The 21,449-nt window shown below is 44.3% G+C and overlaps 2 protein-coding genes and 1 long non-coding RNA gene across 3 annotated transcripts; 2 read left to right on the forward strand and 1 right to left on the reverse strand.

Annotated features, from left to right (window-relative positions):
* The first annotated feature begins 2,008 nt into the window (after positions 1-2,008).
* TADA2B (transcriptional adaptor 2B) lies at positions 2,009-8,230 on the forward strand. Its single transcript, XM_027736234.2, has 2 exons — positions 2,009-2,310; positions 3,601-8,230. The coding sequence occupies exons 1-2, from the start codon at positions 2,041-2,043 to the stop codon at positions 4,591-4,593; spliced, it is 1,263 nt and encodes a 420-aa protein (XP_027592035.1). The 5' UTR covers positions 2,009-2,040; the 3' UTR covers positions 4,594-8,230.
* A 1,328-nt stretch (positions 8,231-9,558) lies between these two features.
* GRPEL1 (GrpE like 1, mitochondrial) lies at positions 9,559-15,291 on the reverse strand. The gene is made up of 4 exons (XM_027736235.2): positions 15,184-15,291; positions 14,221-14,389; positions 13,224-13,305; positions 9,559-10,916 (listed from the first exon to the last, which is right to left on the reverse strand). Exons 1-4 carry the CDS (start codon positions 15,261-15,263, stop codon positions 10,570-10,572), a joined length of 678 nt encoding a protein of 225 aa, XP_027592036.1. The 5' UTR covers positions 15,264-15,291; the 3' UTR covers positions 9,559-10,569.
* A 560-nt stretch (positions 15,292-15,851) lies between these two features.
* LOC120324154 lies at positions 15,852-18,716 on the forward strand. Its single transcript, XR_005565209.1, has 3 exons — positions 15,852-17,186; positions 17,277-17,458; positions 18,627-18,716. It is a non-coding gene; the product is annotated as an uncharacterized LOC120324154 (long non-coding RNA).
* The last annotated feature ends 2,733 nt before the right edge of the window (positions 18,717-21,449 follow it).

A 21,449-nucleotide genomic window follows, 5' to 3' on the forward strand; every position in this document is an offset into this window, starting at 1 on the left:
TTTTACTTCTTACATAGGCATAACTTCAGAGCCTGAAGTGGAGAGGCTTCCTGTTGCTTAACTGAAAAGAGGCTGAAGCACCAAATAAAAGATGGATTAAAGAGTGGAGAGAAGGCAGTACCTGGGCAACAAGTAGGCCTTGACTGCCGTGGTTCTGGTTTCTCCAGTGAGCACATGTCCCACTTCCTTTTGCTGAAGTATCTTCCTGTTTGATTTACTGAATTAGGATGTAAAATCAGAATTGCTCTCCATAAGCCAATACCAATAGAGGTTTACATTGTATCTTTTACAGGAGTTGCACAAATCTGTTCAAAACTAGATTTACTTTTCCTTACCTGTTTTCCCAATAGAAATTCCAGTCTGTTTGAAGGGAAGTATTTTCCTCCATGCCAGCACATGAGATTAGGAACTAAAAAGACATGTCTCTACTGCATTCTAATGGAATGTCTTCCTGTATTTACAGGAGGAAAATGAAGGAATCTTTGATCTTCATCCTCAGGGTGCTTTGGAAGGCTAGGGTAGCAGAGGGTTATTGCAGCTCAGGGCTGAGAAAAAAAGTCCTGGAGGCACTGTGTGAAGTTAAACAATGTCTTGGGAGTATTTGTTTCAGTAGAAACACTCAGTTCAGAGAATTACACCATCAACCTTGCCTGCACCCTTCTTGCCTTCTCCAAATGTCAAACATGCAGCAGTGAAAAGCACCTGAGATTCATTTCCCCTGCTTCCCCTCCCTTTATCTATTTACCTTTATTGCTTAATAGTATTTACCAAGGTAAAGGAAGGTTTGTGTGTCTTAACCCAAAAGCAACAAGAAGTGTAAGAATTTTCCTGGCAGGAATCTGTAAAAAAGGAGAGATGGCCACTGATCATCTATAGTGATTTATGAAAACATCATGGAGCACCAGGAGGGCTTCTCAGCTTGTGCAACAGTCTGTCAGCAGAGGAGCTCACTTTAACAGGACTTATGATAAAAGGTACAGATTTTCATGTTATTGTTTGTTGTTTTTTTTTCAAAGAGAGGTGGTTTGAGTTACACTTCTCTCCTTTTACTGTCCAGCAACCACCACAGAGACAGATCTACTGGTCCTTTGTGAAAAGTTTTTGAATATTAGTTGTGTCATGTCCTTTCATGAGCTGAGTGTTTGAGCTGCCAAAGATATAAACTATCTCAGTTATCTGCAGAACAAGAGCCTGCACTGCTCCTCTGTGCTTGTGCAATAGTTCTGCAGAGCTGCACGACCTCAGGAGAACATCAGGCACTACTACAGGAGGAGTATGAAATTACTGATATAGTCTCTCTTTCACTATGAGAAAAGAACAAGTTTTAAACGTTCAAGAGGGTAATAACAACTTTGTTTTGTCACTCAAATTTTCAGGCAATTCAGAAGACCTAATTCAGAGGCGATTTAAGAGAGGAAGGTGTGAGCCATTCCCACCTGTCTTTATGTCAGTTTATCTGCCCTTTATCCCTATATATGTGCAGTCGGAGATTTGTGTGCTTGGTTTAAATGCACACACCTCATTTTGAAGGCGGAACCAGCAGCTCAAACACAGCTCAGCAGTCCTGGTCCCACATGGGTGCAATTCCAGCCTGTGCTGGAAAATGAAAGGACTCCAATCCTTCTTTACCCCTGGGCTGTGGCTTCTCTCCTGTGAGTTCCGCAGCCGTTGAACCCGTAAATCTGTGCCTTTGATCCCAGCCCCGGGCACGCAAACGGGACTAAAGGTCTCCGCTTTCTCCGAGGGAACCGGAGCGGCCCCGCCCCCGCCGCTTCCCCTGTTGCCGGGCAACGCCGCCCCCTCTCCCCGGGCGACCAATCCGCGGCGGGTTCGCTCGGGGTCGCCTCTCCCATTGGCCGCAGGGAAGGCGCACCGGCCCCGATCGGCCAATCGCGGCCCCTCACTCGCTCTGACACGCCCCGCGCCGGGGCCCTCTGTCCCCATTGGCCGAAGTTCAGCGTGGCACCTCCTTCCGGGTGCGCTGCCATTGGCCGTCGTGCCGCGGGGGGCGGGGCTGCGCGCGCGCGCGGGCGGGGTAAGATGGCGGAGCTGGGGAAGAAGTACTGCGTGTACTGCCTGGCCGAGGTGAGCCCGCTGCGCTTCCGCTGCACCGAGTGCGCCGACATCGAGCTCTGCCCCGACTGCTTCTCGGCGGGCGCCGAGATCGGCCCGCACCGCCGATGGCACGGATACCAGCTGGTGGACGGCGGCCGCTTCACCCTCTGGGGCGCCGAGGCCGAGGGCGGCTGGAGCAGCCGCGAGGAGCAGCTGCTGCTGGACGCCATCGAGCAGTTCGGCTTCGGGAACTGGGTAAGGGGCGAAGGGTGCGGGGCGAGGGCCCCTGCGGGCGGGCGGCACTGACAGGACCCCGGGCAGCCCCTCTGTCGGTGGCTCCGGGCGGTCCCCGAGGCGCACCCGGCTCGGACCTGCCGCTGCCCCAAGGTCCGTTTGCCTCCCCCGGCCCGCCCGTGTCACAGACCTTGGAGCCGCCTCTGGTCGCTGCTCGGCTTGTGCCGTCAGGGTGTCCCGGCTGCGGACGGGCTGCGCACCTGCCCTGTCACCTGCGCTCAGCCCGGGCTGCAAACACCAGCAGTGAGGAAGCATCATCATTTCAGAGTAACAGAATGGGTGAGCCTGGAAGGGACCACAGAGGGCCATCTGGTCCAACCTCATCCCAGAGGACATAGCACAGGATTCCATCCAGACAGTTCCTGAATACCTCCAGCGAGGGAGACTTCACACCCTCTCTGGGCAATCTGTTCCAGTCACTGCACAGTGAGGAAGTTCTTCCTCGTGCTCAGGTGGAACTTCCTGTGCATCAGTTTCTGTCCGTTGCCTCTTGTCCTATTGCTCGGCACCACTGAGCAGAGCCTGGACCATCCTCTTGACACCCTCCCTTCAGATATTTGTAGACATTGATGAGATCCCCTCTCAGTCGTGTCTTCTTGAGGCTTAACAGGCCCAGCTCCCTCAGCCTTTCCTCCAAAGAGAGATGCTCCAGTGCCCCAGTCACTCTCATTGTCCTCCACTGACTGTTTGATTCATTAATTGTTACTTGATTATGTTTTGCTTCATGAAATATAAAGACTTTTTTAAAACCTTAAAGTGTACGATCATTGCAGCTAGTTATTTCCTAAATAACTAGAAAAGAGTAAATACTGTCGTTCTCACTTGTAAACATTGTCTGTCTTTATTTCCACATTGCTCTAAAAGCACCTCAGCACTGTGATATAAATGAACAAACCCCAAGCCGTGTAGTGCTGTTGGTGCTCCTTGGGACTTGGGAAGCTTCCTGCTGACGGTAAGCTGCTTTCTGAGAGTGTGGTGGATGCTCAGGAGTCACTGTGTGGATCCAGTGTCTTGTGTTCCTGGTGCTGTTTTTATGGCTTATCCGCCCCCAGGCACTTGCAAATGCTCACCTGGACCTGAAAACGCGGATCCGATGGAAACACGGCCAGTGTCAGAGTGTCACTAGAGAAGTTTAGGCACTGGCACTTGTCTTTGGAGGAGCAGGGAGAAAGTTGTGTTCCTACCTGAGTGCTCATTATGCTGGAGATGTGATGGGAATCGTTTTATCACTCCTCCTTTCTTTCCGTTTAGGAGGACATGGCTGCTCACGTGGGAGCATCCCGGACGCCTCAGGAGGTGATGGAACACTATGTGAGCATGTATATCCACGGCAACCTGGGGAAAGCCTGCATCCCTGACACCATTCCAAACAGAGTGACGGACCACACGTGTCCCAGTGGCGGCCCGCTGTCCCCCAGCCTGACCACGCCGCTGCCGCCGCTGGACATCTCGGTGGCGGAGCAGCAGCAGTTGGGGTACATGCCGCTCCGGGACGACTACGAGATCGAGTACGACCAGGACGCCGAGACTCTGATCAGCGGCCTCTCGGTGAACTACGACGACGACGATGTGGAGATAGAGCTAAAAAGGGCTCACGTGGACATGTACGTCAGGAAACTCAAGGAGAGGCAGCGGCGGAAGAACATCGCGCGGGACTATAACTTGGTGCCGGCCTTCCTGGGGAAGGACAAAAAGGACAAGGAGAAAACTCCCAAACGGAAGATCACAAAGGAAGAGAAGGAGTTGAGGCTGAAACTGAGGCCGTTGTACCAGTTCATGTCTTGTAAGGAGTTTGAAGACTTCTTTGAGAACATGCACAAGGAGAGGATACTCCGAGCCAAGATTCGGGAGCTGCAGCGGTATCGGCGGAATGGGATCACCAAAATGGAAGAGTCGGCAGAGTACGAGGCAGCCAGGCACAAACGGGAAAAGAGGAAGGAGAACAAAAACATAGCTAGTTCCAAGAGAGGGAAGGAGGAGGGTAAAGAAGGTGAATTTGCTGCCATTGAAAACCTGCCTGGCTTTGAACTCTTATCGGACAGGGAAAAGGTGCTCTGCAGCTCTCTGAACTTGAGTCCTGCACGTTATCTGACTGTAAAAACTATTATCATTAAAGACCATCTCCAAAAAAGACAAGGAATTCCTTCAAAGAGTCGCCTTCCCAGTTACTTAGATAAGGTACTGAAGAAAAGGATTTTAAACTTTCTCACAGAAAGTGGTTGGATATCCAGGGATGCTTCATGAAACTCAGCTATCTGAGAAAACACAGCAGAGGCCCATTACAGCCTCAAGGACTCCGTTATTTTTTCCTTCCCTCCTCAAAGATACAGGAAACATGTCACTTAAAACCAGAAAAAGCAAATACATAAACCCCCCACTCATCACGATCCATGGTGGTTCAAATAGACTTTTCTTTGGATCATGGAAAACACTCAGTTGTGAAACTTCTACATTGGATTTCACTGCTTTTGGTACATTCTTAGAACAGATTTTTTCATGTGAACTTACTCAAGTCCAGTAGTCCCAGAGTAGTTGCTTTAGTCCATACTGTTGGATAAATGAGTATCAGTGTAATCCTTGCTTTTCTTTGAAGGTAGGAGATAGTTTCATTTGCTGGGAACTTCCTTCATCCTTTGTTTTGTTTTTTTGGCATAGTGCTGGCAGCAAAGTGAAGCTTGCAAAAGTCCTGAGCTCGGGAGCAGGGTGAGAAGGGACTTTTGTGACCATTGCTAAGCTTTTGGAACATTCTCCTTGGCAACTATAGCCAAGGCACAGGGGCAGCAGGGTGAGAGTTCCTGTCGAGAGTACAGCAGGGAGTGGAAGGAAATGTGGCAGGTGAGAGGCTTCAGAGACTTGTGGAGGAGGTTCTTGAGGAGCTCCCTTCACACCCAGCTAATCTGGGCATCGTTTTGGCTTGAGTTTTTCCTGAAATAGACCCCTCTGAAGCTTTGATGTGACCTGATTGATACTGTAGTTTCAGGAATACCCAGGAGCTGTGGGGCTGTGTTCCAGAGGAGGAGTCAGTGCTATGGTGGGGGTCCCTGATTTGGGCCAGAAATGGGGCTGAGGCCAATAAGCAGCCAGTTGTCCTGCAGCAGTTGGGAGCCTCAGGCAGCAAAAGCACTGTTTTCTCTTGTTGGGGGAGCCTGCTTCTCCTTTGGGACCTGTAACTGCTGAGCTGATATGGGCTGAGGAGGTGTAGTTGCCTCCTGACTTTAGCTGGGAAGGTCAGGGAAAGGGAGAGAGATTCTCAAATGGGGCATGATCACTGAGGTTGGTCTTTAAAAACAAAAGAAAGAAGTGATGCAGATCATGTCAAAATGCACAGCTGTGTTCTTAAAGTATGGAGTGGTCAATCCAGCTAGTACAGGGTTCTAGTTGCACGTACCTTGAAACGTACAGGCCTACACACGTTGAAACTGAAATTACTGACAGGCAGGACAGTGCACCTCGAGAGGGAACTCATCCCAGCTCTGACAGCTACAGCCTGGAGCCCTGCTGGAGCTGGGCACCAGCTGGGGTGTAACACAGCAGGTGACAGAAATGCCAGATCCACAATACTGTTCTAGTAAGATCTACTGATTAAGGGAAAGATGTTGAAGGAGGACTATGAGAGGATTTTTGTGCTCATTTCATCCTTAAATTCCTGTGCTGGTATTTAACCAAATGAATAAAAACTGGTGGTTGCCACATGTGGAAGATGGCACAGTGTTACTTGTGCCTGAGCCTCTCTGCTGGTCGTGTCTGGAGCTGGAAGCTGTGACTGGAGACCAGCTGGGCTGATCTTCTGGAGTGTAGGTGTGCCAAAACTTGGAATCTGACTGGCTTCAAAATGAGTGCAAGCACTGGAAAGGTCATCTTGCTTTGATGCTTTGGGCTGTAGTCAGTGAGGATATCACAAAATCTTGAAACAGTATTAATTCTGCAGTTTGGCAGAGGTATTCTGATCGGAACTGGATTTCAGTTAATACATCCAGCATTACCAAAATAGTGTTACCAGTGAGTTTAGAATAAAAGGGGTACAATTACAAAGCCAGCATTTCTAAGGAAGAAAAAAACCAAAACTCTAGTGCCTTTTCTTTTGAGCTTATGATATTATGTCCCTTCAAAAAAAGTTAAGGGCTATGTCCTCTTGGACGTAATACTTCGTTTGGCTTCTCCGTAAGTGGTTTGTTGTGGCCTCCTTGAGACCAAACTGTCTCTCCTTGGCAGCAGTGGAGCTAACTACAGGGTGCTGAGCAGCTTTAGGAACCACTTCCACCCTAAATGCTCATACAAGCAGCACACAAGTTCATGAGGTGTAAACCCCTGGTTATTTTGTCTGCCCTACTCCTGTGGGAAGGAAGCTCAGTCTTTCTTTCCATTATTCTAGTTATGCAATTTGGTTCTTCCTCAACTTGTTACCTAACTGCCATAACATGGTGTTTTGAAGCCTCAACTCTGCATGTAGCTGGGAATTTAGAAGAATTGTTTTGTTGTTGGTTCTTCTGGGATTTTTTTTCTTCAGATCTGTGATTTTCATATTTCTACACTGTTTTGGCACATCTAACTGAAGCAATAGCGTCAAGCCCACCTGAACAATAACTTAGGAAAAAAATCTAGGCACCAATGAGTCATTTAAATGTTGAAATGAATTCTGCATTTACACTTGGTAGCTTAATTCCTCAACCCCTTCAAAATGTTTCTTTGGTGCTAGATATAACTTATTGAACATCAAAATGAATGTAAAATAAAGTATTTTTAATGTATGAAATATGGATATCAATATTTATTTTGTACTTGCAAGCAAATTCAAGGTGGTAAATGTTTGCTTTAGCAAATACTAGTCCCTTGGAAAGGGCTTCCATAGAAGCAGTGTCTCATTGTCAGCTATGCTTTTAGTTTTAAAGGTGACTTGCACTAGAGGATGCTGCTGTTCCATATTTCACATGGAACTGATTTAGTCTAAGCATTCCTTTGTTATGAGCTGCTGGTTTTCTGTTTGATTGTTTTTAAGTTGAGATGCAGTTAATGTTAATCCAGCAATTTACTAGAGCTATGCTGCTTCTCTTCTATGGTGAAGGGGCTGAGGAAAAATATGTTAGAGCTCTTCTATCTTGTGTTGATCTGGAAGTGCTTCCTGTACTGTACAAATAACCCAGCCTTCATGTTGCTAATGACAAGGTGTTTTATATGCTTAATGCTCTTGACTTTTCTAATTAAAGTTATTACTAATGAATAGTATCTGTCTTAACAGCATTGATGTAAACCTGTGAAAAAGCAACACTCTCTAAGCTGTTCAAAATACTGACCTTCTGCTCTAGTCAGAGGCCACAATAAGTCTGTGCAGTCCCAGGGATGTGTTGGAGGAGCCCTGACTCCATCCTGGGTGCACTGCCCAGCACAGTGCTTGCCTTGCTGCCCCGTTCTGGCTGCAGCCACTCCTGCCCCGTGTTCCATGGCAGGCCCAGCAAGCTTAACAAGCGTCAGTGGGTTTGCACGAGTCTTTGACCACAAACTGCTTTGTAAATCACACAGACTAAGCACTCTGCCATTATTCTCTTGTGCAGCCACTGCATCCCATTTCTCTAACTGAAACAGACTTCTTGAGGAGCCTTTCTGTTTACTCTCTTCTCACAGAATGTTTTTGCATGTGCCCCAGTGGCTCATGTGATGACACATTAAATACTGTGAAGGAAGGCACCCAGTGAGCATGTTCAGCTCATCAGCTTCTTTCTTCCTTAAAGGGAATGTTGCACTCACTGGAACTGTGTGCTGGTGTAGCTGTGACAGACACAAATGCCTGTGCTGAAATCACGTCAAGCCCAACTGATGTTGTGCACACAGCATTTTACTACATTTTTGCATTGTGTATTGCTAAATAAACTTGTATTAAAATTTCTTCCCATGACTGATTTAACAGTAACGCAGCTTTTGCAGTGAGGAAAATGGCTTAAGTCTTTGCAGTGACAAATGGAGATGCAGTGTAGCTAAACAGGGATGGGTGGAAAAGTGGTATTTATGAAATAGCTAGTACTGGTGGTAGCTTTGTTGGCTGCTGAAATTTCAGAACACTTCCCTCTGTTCTTTGATTTCTTCAGTGCTCCTTCCTGTGGTATGGCAGAGTGCACAGGTGGTTGGAGCTCTCTGTACAGACTGACACGCTCTGTGCTGAAGCCTGAGGGCAGGCCAGGGAAGATATCACTTAAATAAGATACTCAGTTATCAGCTTCAAAGATGAATCTTGGGCTGAACATTTAACAGGAATTCGTGCTTAAGAACACCTTGAATGAAGTAATGTAGTCCAAAAATGAGTTTGTTGATGCACTGGGAAGCTCATTAAAAAAAAAAAATCTTCACTAGGGAAGGAGCTGTCCCTTTGTTTTAATGCCCTATTGAAAAAGTTCTATACTAAGGAAGTTATTATTACATTTAGTTTAGATCCAGAGGGGTTGGGAGGGGACAAAACAACACATGACAGTTCTTAAAAGGTATATAAAATTGATCCTGGTCCCTTTATGGCATCAGTTTAGAATGGGTCCTGATCAAAGTACACAATCCTACTTCACACAGCTACAGTGCACTCTTAAAACCCAGAAGGAGGGAAGTTCCTTCCAAATTCAACTTAAGTGTCTGGAATCCCCTTTTTTCCCCTGAATTTTTACATTCAATTTTTGCATTTTTATCCCTGTACTTGATTAGTTCTAAGAAATTAACATTGTAGTTGTCTGCACACATCCCAAAGTATTACTCTCCCTCCTCTGCCCAGTCAAAGCATGGATTTTCTTTCTTAGAGCTGAGAAAGAAAGAATGAATCCTTAAACACGACTACCACCTTCCAAACAGTTGTATGCACTTGGGTTGTTCCTAGTTAATTGTCTGATTCCCATGAAGCAAACCAATACTGCAAAAAAAAGTCTTAAGGAACAAGTAATCACTTCTCACTGTGAGCAGGTCTAGAGTTCAAAAAGCTGTTGGCAACTCTGCATCTGAACCAAAAAAAAGTAATCAATACTTGACCTTAAGGTAAGAAGCTCCTTATATCCAAGATAACCAGAAACATGGTAAAAAATTCAGAAGTACTTACTGTTTACCAGGTCCTAATAACTTCCCTAAGTTTGAAGTGTCTGTCTTGTGTGTGAAACATATGGGCTCTGCTTTGTCAGTTGTGTAATTTGCCAAGTTCTACCCACTCCTATCCAGGTGACCAGACAGATGTAGAACAAAACATTCAGTTAATCACGTATTGTATTTTAGCCTGATTCTGCAGGACTGGGAGCAGCAGGTGGAGTTAGACGTGGCAAGAACTGCATATGGGAAAAGTTCTGGTGCAACCTAAGATCCAAGCTGAGTAAATGCAGGAAATAACGAAAATGAAACTGAGTTCACATTTTTGTTTGAGCCACTCACATGCAATTTATGTGTGAAAGAAATCATATACCCATCTCAGCTCCTTTGAGTGTTCTGGCTCTCAGCAGGGTTGTAACTACAGTTTGCATAACAAACTGACTGCAAAGCTAGAAGTTACAAGACTATCAAAATTGTTTAAACCAATTTATACAATATTAAATTAAAAATCCAGAGATAGGATAAATTCTATTGGTTCTTCAATGCCATACAAGTATTAGATGGTTTTCTTGAGTCAATGTTAGTAGAGGACAAAAGGGTTGAACAATTACAAAAGGTAACTAATCTCCATTGTCATTTATTTACAGGTCAGAATTCACAAAGGTTTCAATTTCAGTTGTTGAGAGAGATTATTTCTGAATAGGGAAAACATGGCATTTATCACATCAGTGTGTAGCTGATGGGTGCTTGCAGAAAGCAGGTTATTGGTACTACTTCACCCACTTCTGCAATGAGAGATTGTACAAAACCAAAGGAAATGTCTGAACCACTATCTGGATTTTCAATCTACACACAGTGATAAATGTGAGACTGCAAAATTCTCGTGTTTCATTCTTTTCAATTTAATGCACCTTCAGGAGCAATGGTTGTAAAAAGCTAATCTAAAGCATTAGAGGGCTTAATGGCTCTTTTACACCAAAGAAGAGCTTATGGAACAGTGATGTTGAAGGCCACTAAGCAGAATTCCATCAGTTGTTTCATTTTCACTGGGAGACCTCAACCAACTCATTTAAACCTCTCTGGGAGCAGAGGAACAAGGAAAGCATGGTGTGAGACAAAAACCATCCAGTTGTTTAATAGTTGTATGGCATTTTAAATTCTCAGATTGAGCAGCTAAGGGTCTTTCACAACACCCACCAAGGCAGGCCGCAGAGTACGCCCGTGCAGCTTATAGCCAATCTTGGATACTAATGCAATAGTGCCAGGCTCCTTCCCTTCCATGGGAGTATGGAACAACGCTTCGTGTTCATAGGGATCGAACTTGGCTCCGACAGGATCCAGTCTGAGCAGGCCATGTTTTTTAAAGACTTTCTGAATCTGTACTTCTGTCATAACAAGACCTTCATATAAGCTCTTCAAGTGAGGATTATCATCCTTAATTTCTTCCTTTGGAACACTTTCTGTTGCTTTCTCCAATATGTCTGCAACTTCTAGTAAGTCCTTACAGAAGCTCTGGATCCCTAAAAATATGTAAAAGAGAAGGGAATGGGATTAGTCCACTGACAGAAAGAAGAGTTAAAAAACCCCACAACCCCAAAACCTACAGCAATAATCTGTACTCCTTTAGATTTTTAAGATGATATGTGATACTGTAACTATTTGGGGTAAAACATCCTTTCCAATTTTGGATGTCTATATACAACTGTTACAGATACTTTGATATCCACATCATCTCCTCTACGTCTATGGGAAAAAAAAGTTATTCCAAAAGAGCTAAAGCTATGCTAATGACCTAACATGAACAGTTAAAACTCCAACCAAAGTTACCAAAGGATGGCTTCATGTAATTTCCTCAAGTCTTTCTCATCTTGGGATTCACCTGAAGTTTAAAGCATTATGTTGCCTTATTCCTACCCTTTAACCTGATGTGACAAAAATATTTGCAGAAGACAAAGCATGTGGTCAGACTGATGAGGAGTTCAAGAGATGAACAGGGATTCCTCCTTGAATGAAAAGAACTCCCACCTCTCCCTCCCACTATAAACCAATTTTACAGAGTCAGCAGCTGTGCTTTGCAAAGACTGAGCAATTCCAAAGCTAATAACAGTCCCTGTTCTGAAAATGTTCTCTGGCTCACACTAAGAGAATGTGGACTGATTTCACTTAAGACAAAGTGTATCTAGTAATCAAGAACAATCAACACAATTCAATAACACATTTCTACATAGAGTTAAACAAAGAACAAACGGAACTGGATTGTGGTTTGGTTTTTAGTTACCCTTTTTTAACCCATACAGTCTTTTTAATTCTAGTTCACATTTTGGATGGTTTTTTTCCTTGCCAAGAAGTGATATGAGCATTACCAAAGGACAAGTCTTTGATTTAAACAAAAAAACCCCAGAACTGTGGAAGTACCTTGCAAGTTCTATAGAGATCTGCTAGTTCTCAGGAAAGGGTCACTTTAATAACTGCACAACTCCATAGAGACTCGAGCTCTCGAAAGAACAGTAACTAAGTGTCCAAGCAGTTCCAAAAATATGGAGAAAACAACCACAGTTTTAAACTAAAAACTAAAGCTGTGGTTAGGGCTGAAGTACCCCAAACACAGATAAACCAGCTGCCTAGTGGTCTGGATCAAACCAAATAACCAAACTCTTCAGAGGGTGGTTTGGCTGGGGTTTTTTATTGCCTAAGTTGTATTTGCAAATACCTGTCACTGCAACTCTGAATTTATGCAAGTCTCAGAAATGAGTTTCTCTTACTTCAACAGAAGAATCACTCATGTACAAACAGTAAAATTTACAGATGATATGTAATTTAGTTTTCAAGATAAATTTTATTTCAATATTTATTTATATTGTAGCATCTTGGAGCTCAGACCTGACTCAAAGTCCTTCTGCACTAAGTAGTACATTAGTGAAACTATACTTATTGCAAATCAGCTTCAGGACAAAGCATTCAAACATCCATGAAAAGGGTACAAAAATAATACATACTCTTTGTTACAGTACACACTAACTGAAGACCCTGTTATTCAGAAATTGGAACTTTTGTATTCAGAATTAAACTACACAGCTGTGGTACAGTGTGTGGCGAAAAAGACCAACTCATTTTCAAGTCAGAGTGGCAGTCAAACACCAGGATGAAACAGCATTATTCTGCTGCAGCATTTGCATACAATTTCTGTTTTACAGATTTGTGTTTGAAATGTCAAAAAGCTAAACCAGATATTAGTAGCCTGGCTCTTAAAAGAAGACGTGCTTCTAGCACTCCATAGTCTGACTGTGCATCCCTACTACAGGAATGAATCCACCCATCTAAATATATTACTTCTATTTGAAAGCTATGGCCTTCAACACAACAGTTATTCAAATAAAAAAGGCTAAAAAAAAAAAACAAATCCAAAATAAACACCAAGAATGAAAAAAAACCCAAACCAGAAGAAAAGGCAGTATTCCATGCTCCTGTTCAGATCTGAAACCAAAGTGAGTGAAAACAGCAAACTTCAAGCTGCAAACCTTACTAAAAAAAAATCTACTAGTGCAGTACACACTGTAGGAAAGCAGATACCAAATTTAAAGCAAATGTACCCAAAAGCTGTGGACTCCAGCAGTTTAAATCTTGCCTCTGGCCGGGGAGATGGTCACAATTCTGATGCAAAGTGAGGAACTGTTCAAACCTCTCTCCCTCAAATGCAACTTTTAACCAAGTACTCAGAATCACTGGGAAGTACAACCTGTCAGTACTGCAGACCACTCAGATTAATTTTTCCAGGCTTTGCATTTCCCAGGTCTTATTGAGAAAACACAACAGAAGCCTCCACTGACCGTATAACTTTGCCTCTTCTACTAGTTTCTGGCTTCTTTGCCTCACGTTTTCCGCATCTGCCAAGGCACGCTTGTACTTGTCCTACAGAAATAAAAAACAGTGACAGAAGAGATTTTATTCCTGCTAATTGGGTAGGTGACAATAACTCAACCCAGCATATTCAGAATAAAGCAGCATTTTAAACAGTTTCATAGCCTAAACCCACCATCTAGAGTAATCTGAAGACAACACATGCCAATTATCACAGCATCCTTCCGACCAGGACAGATGTTTGCTTCACTTTAGAGCAGAAAGAAACGAGGGAAAGGAAATAAGATGGTTTTCCAGACTTTCAGTATTTGACAACAGAGTAGTTGGAAGACATTTTTCACTCTATGCATCTATCAAGTTTTATAAACCCAAGATTTCTGCTGTGTGCTCACAGAAAGCCTTCCTGAGTCATCAGGTACTTTGACACTACAGCAAATGAGGCCAGACAAGGGATGTGACCCTTCAGCCTCATGTCTGTCTCCAACAGATGGGTTTAAAACTTCCTAAGTATGGCATAAGTACACTACTGTATAAAAATATTGTATAAGCATCATTAATTCTGACCTTTGAAAAGCCAGCAGCTGTTTCCAGAAAACCATCTCTTAGCACACACAAATGCACATACCAGAGACACACTCAAACCCTTTCATGACCTCTAAAAACTACTTCTCCACTGAGCAAAACCTATGCGAAACTCAGTAATAAATTTCAAGGCTGGAGAGGGTCCAATTCCATTTAGAAACTGGAAAGAAACCATCCAAAACTTTAATTTTGGACCAGGGATGCACCTCAAGTCTTGCAGTACGTCTACTCTTAGGTATAAAGAAATGGTGAAATTGTAGGTTTTATTCAACAACTAAACAGGAGTCACACAACTGTATCCAGACTGTGCACTGAGAACCCACAGTGAAGGCATCTGGGCACACAATTTGTAAGGTGTGCAACTGATAACCCAGAGACACTTACAGTGACTTCCTTTAGTTGTTCTTCCAGTTTAGCCTTTTCTTCAGCTAACAGTTTTTCAGCAGAGCTGGTTTCAGCCTTCTGCTCATTTTGGTTCTGACTCTGGTCCTCCTCCAAGTTCTGGCCAGTATTTTTCTGTTGTGTTGCTGCACAAAGGAGTCGTGGAGAAGTTCTAAGGCAAAAACATGGACAACGTTAATCAGCTGCTTATTTTGTAATATATTAGCATTTTCTAGACACACTGCCCGTTTCATCTGACACATCAGTGTCTACAAAATTCTCACACCAGAGCACAAATTAACACGACAACCCTAGGCCTGTGAAAACTGTGCAGAATCCTCCATAAAAAGCAACAGACCTCTGGCCATTTAAACTATAGGAAAAAATAACTGCTGCAAGCTTGTAAATGTCCATTACATTCAGTTTATAGAGTCACAACACTTTTAAGGGGAATATGATCTCGTTTTCAGCGCAGTGCTCTATCAGGAAGAAGTTCCGTGATGCAATCGCCTGCAACAGCTTCCCAGAAAACAAACGGAGAGAAGAGCAGGGCTGGGCCGCGGATCGCTGCGGAGCAGCGGAGCGGTGCCTGCCCTGCCGCAAACATCCCGGGCCTGGCCGCATAAATAATGACTGTTTATCCCCTCGTGACGTTTCTCAGGCTTTGCGAGCTCAGCCGCCCGAGCAAAGCGGCCCCGGATCAGCCTGCACTGACACACGGGCTCGGATACCCGCCCCGCGACCCCGGGCCTGCAGCCCCTCATACTCCCCGCAGGGCAGGGCCGGGCCGCCCTCCCGGTGGAGAGCTTAAGAAGGCAGCGAAAGCGGCGGGGAATGTGGGGCGGCCCCAGCGGCCGCGCGGCAAGGCCGGGCCTCGCTTTCCTCGCGGCCCGGCGCTGAGCGCGGCCCAGTCCCCGTCCCAGGTGCCCGGTGCCGGGCGGGCGCTGCGGCGCGATCGCCCCTCACCTGATGGCGGCGCTGAGCAGCGGGTGCAGCGGGAGCCGCGGGCGCAGCGCGCCCCGCACGCACTGGGCCACGGCCGCCATGGCGCCCTCCTGCCCGCCGGGCCTGCGCCCGCCCCCCCGCGCCGCCGCCAATCAGCGGGCGGGCGAGCCGGGAGTGACGCGCCCAGGAGCCAATCGACGGGGCGGGCGCGCGGCCTCGCGCCGAACAGGCGGGGCGGGGGGCGGAGCCCTCGGCCCTTCCGGGGCGCGCGCTGCTCGGCCCCCGCCGTCACGCGCGGGGGGTGGAGCCGCGGGCGGGGTGCGCGCGACGACGCCATTTTGTCGGGCGAAGGGGCGCGAGGCTCCGGGAGGGGTTTGTTGTGGTTTCGGTGTTTCTCGCTGATCCGCGTCCTGTGCGAGCTGTACCTGCGAAAATTGGGAGATTTCCGCTCTTTTTAAGTGCTGGATAACCCTGTTACCAGTAGCACTGGTCAGCAGTTTGCAAACCTTCGTGCAAAGATTTTCATCGTGTATCTGCCATGTGTGCTCTTGCTGGATAATAATTCGATTTAATGAAGTCTTGAGCTTCCATTAAATAGGATAACATTGCTAATCCACTACTTCCAGATTTGGCCACCTGCTTGTGCCAGCTGTTGGCGCAAGTGTCCCGTGTGACCGGAGGCTGCAGGAGCCCTGCTCGGTTGTGCTGGGATGGCTGAACTTTGGCAGTGTTGTCAATTGGTTTGTCATTATCCTGTTAAAAGGGAGAAAAAAAATCAAGGTCATGTATTTATCATACAGCCCCGAAGTGGTTGTTAGATGATACACAGATGTCTGAACACCAGCTGTTCACCTGATTCCTCATGTGTTTGTGCCCTCTCCAGACAGTCTGAGGGATAAATTCCACACTGCGGATTCAGTAAATGTACTAGTCGAGGGAATGTCTTCAAGGATTTGCTAAAAGAGGAGCTGTAGAAGACATTTCTGGCTTGCCGCATGAGAACCCTGCAGGACCTTGCTTGTTTTGGTCAAACTTCAGCAGAGTGAACCAGCCTTTGTTGGGCAGATTTGTTTGTTTGGGGTGAGCTGTGCCATTGCCTCTGCAGAAAGCAGGATAAATGGTTTATGAAGCCAGTGGCCTCATACAATGACAAGTGTTTGATCCCAAGGAGTCTTATTTTGGCAGTGGCTGCTCTGTGATGTGACACTAGTCCAGTTCCATAGCCTGTACAGCAAGAGAAAGGGTGTGTGGATGTGCTGTCTGTACACCGAGAGGCTGTAGTGCTGTCAGTATTCACTTTCCAAAAAGTAGATGAGCCACAAATTCCAAGCTTCATCCTCAGAAACACTAGAAGTAGTTGAGGAAATCTCTTCAGATGCTGATAATGCTGAGGAAGGATCAGAGAATACAAGGAGAAAACCAATAGCCATAAAGGACAGTATTCACAGAAGGCCACGATGAAATGAGATGGAGAAAACAATTGGATCTTTAGGTCTGATGTTTTTAAAATGTTTCCTGAAAAGATTATTGGTTCCATACAAAACCTAGACAAGCAAGTCTGTCTGTCTCATCTTTATTGTCGGTTGTTTTTCCCTGACACTCTTAGCATGTACCTACCTGTTCCAGCTTTTCATCATTCTGCACTGCCTACCATTTTTGGAAGTTGTGCTTGATTAATGATTGATCACAAAATCACAGAACTGATAACCAAAGGTTGAGAAGAGCCCATTGCCAGCATGTCTCCATTAATAACTAAAGAAATATATTGGACTCAATGTATCCTTCTTGTATTAGAACACATTTACCCCAAATGACAGTTCATAGGCCTTCTGCATGCAAACTTTCCAGACACCCCGCAGTGAAAATCCATTTTGTTGTGATCTGTGCAAGTGGAACAGCTCTCAAGAAAAATCTGCAGCTAGCACAGGTGCTGGTGAGTCAAGACCAAACAACATGTGCAGCACAGAAGAAAAGCATGCAAGTTTATTGGAGCTTGTTTGCATCATGGCTGGTGTTGGCTCTAGGTACCGTCCCACTTTGACCAAAAAAAACCCCGACTTTTTCATGCCTTGTTCTGATTCAAACTGTTGAAGGCTGTTCTGGTTTCATTGCAGTGCCACCTCGTGGGTTGGGTGTTTTTAAACTGAAACACGGAGCATTGAGCATCTGTTGCTGGACCTGGTTGGCAGTCACAGGTGTTCAGTAACACAGAACAGTTTTGTTTTCCAACACTTCTCTCCATATCAAGCAAGCTTTGGCTGCTCACATAAATACCAGGTTTGAATATGATTTGGTGGTAAGTAATGCTTATCCTCAATTCTAAACCGTCAGCCAGCTGCTGCTTTTCAACTTGTGCTTAAAAGTAACTCTAACTGCTAATTTCTGTGGGCTAGTGATAGAATCAAGTAGTCTGGATATCATTCCCTGTTTCTCCAGTGATTAACTTTGTAGTCTTGTTACTTAACCTCATTTCCACATTTCCACGACTACAATTAAGGTCAGTAAACTTTCAGTACCTTACAAGAAGGTTGTTTAGTGAGCATGAGGGAATTCCTGTGATATTTTGAAAATTCAAAGCTCCAAATGAATGTCTCTTTTTTATTATTAATATTGCACTTGTAGTAAAGAGACTTGTAATCCTTCAAGATGAAAAATGCCACAACTGTAAGATTTGTGCTTAAATAAAAAATTAAGGCATTTTTGTTTCTCTAAAAAAAACCCCAAACCTAGTTCTGTCTCCTAGATGTAATCTATTGATATTCAACCAGCCGACAGAATGCCATTACATTTGTGTTTCAAATATGAACTTTATTATTAATGTTTTGAGGGTAAAGGAAAAGGGTATCATATCGTCTCTGATCAGACATGTTATATGTCCTCCCAAGCAGAACCAAATATTGAGCTGTGGTGGGTGCAACTGTGTGGGGAAAAAAAATACCAAAAATATCTTTGTAAATATTCTAGCAGTGACCTAGCAGGCCAGTTACCAGGAAATACTTAAACCAAATTTTAAAAATGTTAATTTAGCTGTAAGACTGTTACTGAACTATATAGCAGTGAAGACAAACATTCATATCTGTGCCCTTTAGAAAAGGTTTCAGATCAGACCGCATGGCCATAGTATTCCATAGTCCACTGTGGGAAGATGTGTAGGGGAAAATTAAGGGACTGATCCTTTTGTATAAAATAATAACAATTTTTCTTCTACAAGGGTTATTGAGGCAAGAGTTATTATTATCAGCTACACCCTAGGTCCATTTTAGACAGAGGACAATAAAGATTAAATAGTTACTTGAATCTAGAAGCTTTACGTCCTGTAATGCAGGTTGGGGTAGGGAGATAACCTTATTTAGTTAGAGCAGTACTTAAATGGTTGATCTGTACATTCAGAATTGATAATTTTTAATGCAGACATTTTAAGAAAACTCCCAAGAGTGAATGTCTAATACCCACTTTCTGCCTAGTTTCTCCTTAGGCTGAAAATACAGAATCATACGTCTTGCTGTGATTATAAGGAGCATTTTTGAGTTCCCATAGCTTTGTGCTGACTAGTTTGAAAGGTACGTTTTGTAACCATCTTGTTGCCTGGAGAGTGTTGTCGCTGTGTTGGAAATCTAATAGCTATAGCCACAGGGCTCTGAAGAGAGCTAATTAGAGCAATTTAGAATAACAAAAGTTTTGTTCCTGGGAGGACACTGAAGAGATCCTTCCCCAGAGCAGCATGCCACAATTTCAGAGGCAATTTATTGTAATATTCTCACATAAGTCATCTGGTATCCCAAGGATGTGCAAACCTGGGTATCTATTACAGTTTGTTCTCTTAGCTCTCATGTTATCAGGGGTACTTGTGTATGCCTTGTAACATTCCTGGAGATATAAAAATGGAAAAACTCTCTCAATCAAACATTGTCTATCTTTAGTCTAGTTACCAGTCAGAACCAAGCTGTTCAAATGCACAGAAACAACCTGCTGTCACACTGATGTGGCTTTCCACCTTGAGACAAATTTACTGAGCATTTGGAGAAGAATTGTCAAATCATTGTGATTCTCTTAGTGTGGTGTCATGGATTTTATTAATATTTTTTGTAAAAATCAGTTGTTGCCCCTTGATTTACCAGAAGAATTGGACAGAAGAGGAGATCAGCTTTGTGGTCACGTTCACATTTGCCAAGAAGGCAGCAGTTGTTGGTATCTGTTTCTGCACACAGGCTAACAATGGAAGTGCTGTTACTGCAATGGTACTTTGACATTCATTCAGATCTACATTTTTCTTTATTAATATTTCTTTAAGATTTGATAAATTAGTTGCTGTGGACCTATTTCTCCTGCCACTGTGTACAAGTGATTTGTATTAGTCAAAGGGAACCTTGTACAGTGAAGGACTGCCAGGCCAGATGCTGGCAAACAGGCTGCCAGGAGCACCCTAAAAGCCTGAGGTGGCTGTTCATTGCTCAAGTCTGACTTGTGCTAATGTTTCTCCCTTGATTTGACACATTTTTTGTGATGACTGGCAGGATGTTGAATGGCAGGTTGGTTGGGCCAGTGCACAGAGCTCTGTTACAGTGGGATGTTTGAGGGCTTTCATTGACAGTGCAGTCCTATCGGAAGGCTGCTCTCCATGCTCCCAGCTGGATGACAAAGAAGGAGTGCTCCTTCCGCTGATGTTGTGCCAAGATTTTGAAAAGCTACGAATGAAAGAAGCATGAAGCAAAACTTAAGAAGGTTATCTTCTGCTTTTATTCAACTCTAGAGAGCAGCAAGAGCTTTTAATTGTGTTTCTATGCATAATAAAGGAGTGGGTGAACACTCCTGTGGGACCACTGCTGTGCTCCATTTAGTCCTAATCTGGCTAGATGAGTCTGACCAGAATGGGGACATAGAGTTCAGCTAAAAATAGCTGGAGTGGGAGGGAATAAAATGCTTCCAAAAGTCTGATTGCCATATAAATGACGCTAACATGTTTTTGGTGCTTTGTGTGAAGGTCACAGTCTCTGAACCTGGACTTAAACCTGTCCCTTAAATGATGGCTTCACACTTTGCTTTCCACAAGCATCTCTGAGGGCACAACTTCAACCCTGTTCTAGGAGCTTATATCATCCATAAAGCTAGACAATGAAATCTAAGGGGAATATGTGTCTTCCAGGTCAGTTGGGTTCTGTTACTATGGTGTATCTCTGTTTTTTGGATATAAAATTTGAATAGAAAGCCTGTGCCAGGCAGGTACAGACAGAACTGAAAGAAAGCACTTGCTTTACATACACAGTGCTTTCACCTTATTCAGAAAGCAAGAACGTGGCTGTTTTAAGTTTTCTAATAGTTGTCACCCACAGTGCTGTCACTGCTGTTCTAAAGGTTGCCTCAGATTTATGAATCACCTCAGGTTAATGTGTTATTAATCAATCAGAAACTGGCTGAAAATTATTGGTTCAGCACTGTGAATTCTCTTATTCTAGATGCTTATAAAATGAAATACCAGGAAGGGAATCTGTACTTCCATGAGATGTGTTAAATTAGTTTAGGAATTCTGCTGCTGTAGCTGAAACCACACAGTCTTTGTCTCTGACTCCATTACCAGCTCCTAGTCTCTGCACTGTTCTCCAGTCTGACCAGACAAGCTGTTTCTCATCACCTTTACAAGCCATTGCCATGTCTGTTGTGTTCAGAGTGGGAGAGCCTCTTTAACACAGTGCTTCCATCTCTGCTTACTCATTCCTAGGTTTTGCCAAGCTGTCCTTGCCTAAGACCTCATTGTGATAAGAGCACCTTCTCCTTTTTGATCCTGAGCACTGCTTCAACAGCACTGCGTTCACTGCTAGAGATGGTGTGACTGGCACCTCCTGCTCTGGTCCATGATATCAGTGTTGGTTGAGAATTATGCCTGTGCTGTGGTAAAGCACTGAGGTGGAGAATCCCTGCCCCACCGTGGCTTCTCTTTTAGGTCATCATTATTACCGAACAAAGCAGACTCTTCCATTTCAGAGAACTTCCAGCTTTTTTTATGACTAATGCTGTCTGTACTTTATTAGACCACCTTTCCTTGCTTGCTTCATTTGTATTCTAACTCTGTTTTTAAAAAGATATTTCTATCATGTCTTTTGAAATGTGTTTATTACTTTTCTACTACTCCCCAAGTGCTTTGGCTGGCAAAGTCTTAATGAATAAAATTACTGTCATTTTATAGCTATAAAAATACACTCCCTCCTTGGAATGGCACATATAAGTTTGTAGAAGCTGAGGAAAATGAGAATTATAGAATCATAGAATGTAGGTATCTTGAAGTTATTTAA

The sequence above is a fragment of the Pipra filicauda genome, unplaced genomic scaffold, assembly GCF_003945595.2.
Source record: "Pipra filicauda isolate LSUMZ 115617 unplaced genomic scaffold, ASM394559v2 scaffold43_size3849885_pilon, whole genome shotgun sequence".
Classification (NCBI taxonomy): Eukaryota; Metazoa; Chordata; class Aves; order Passeriformes; family Pipridae; genus Pipra; species Pipra filicauda.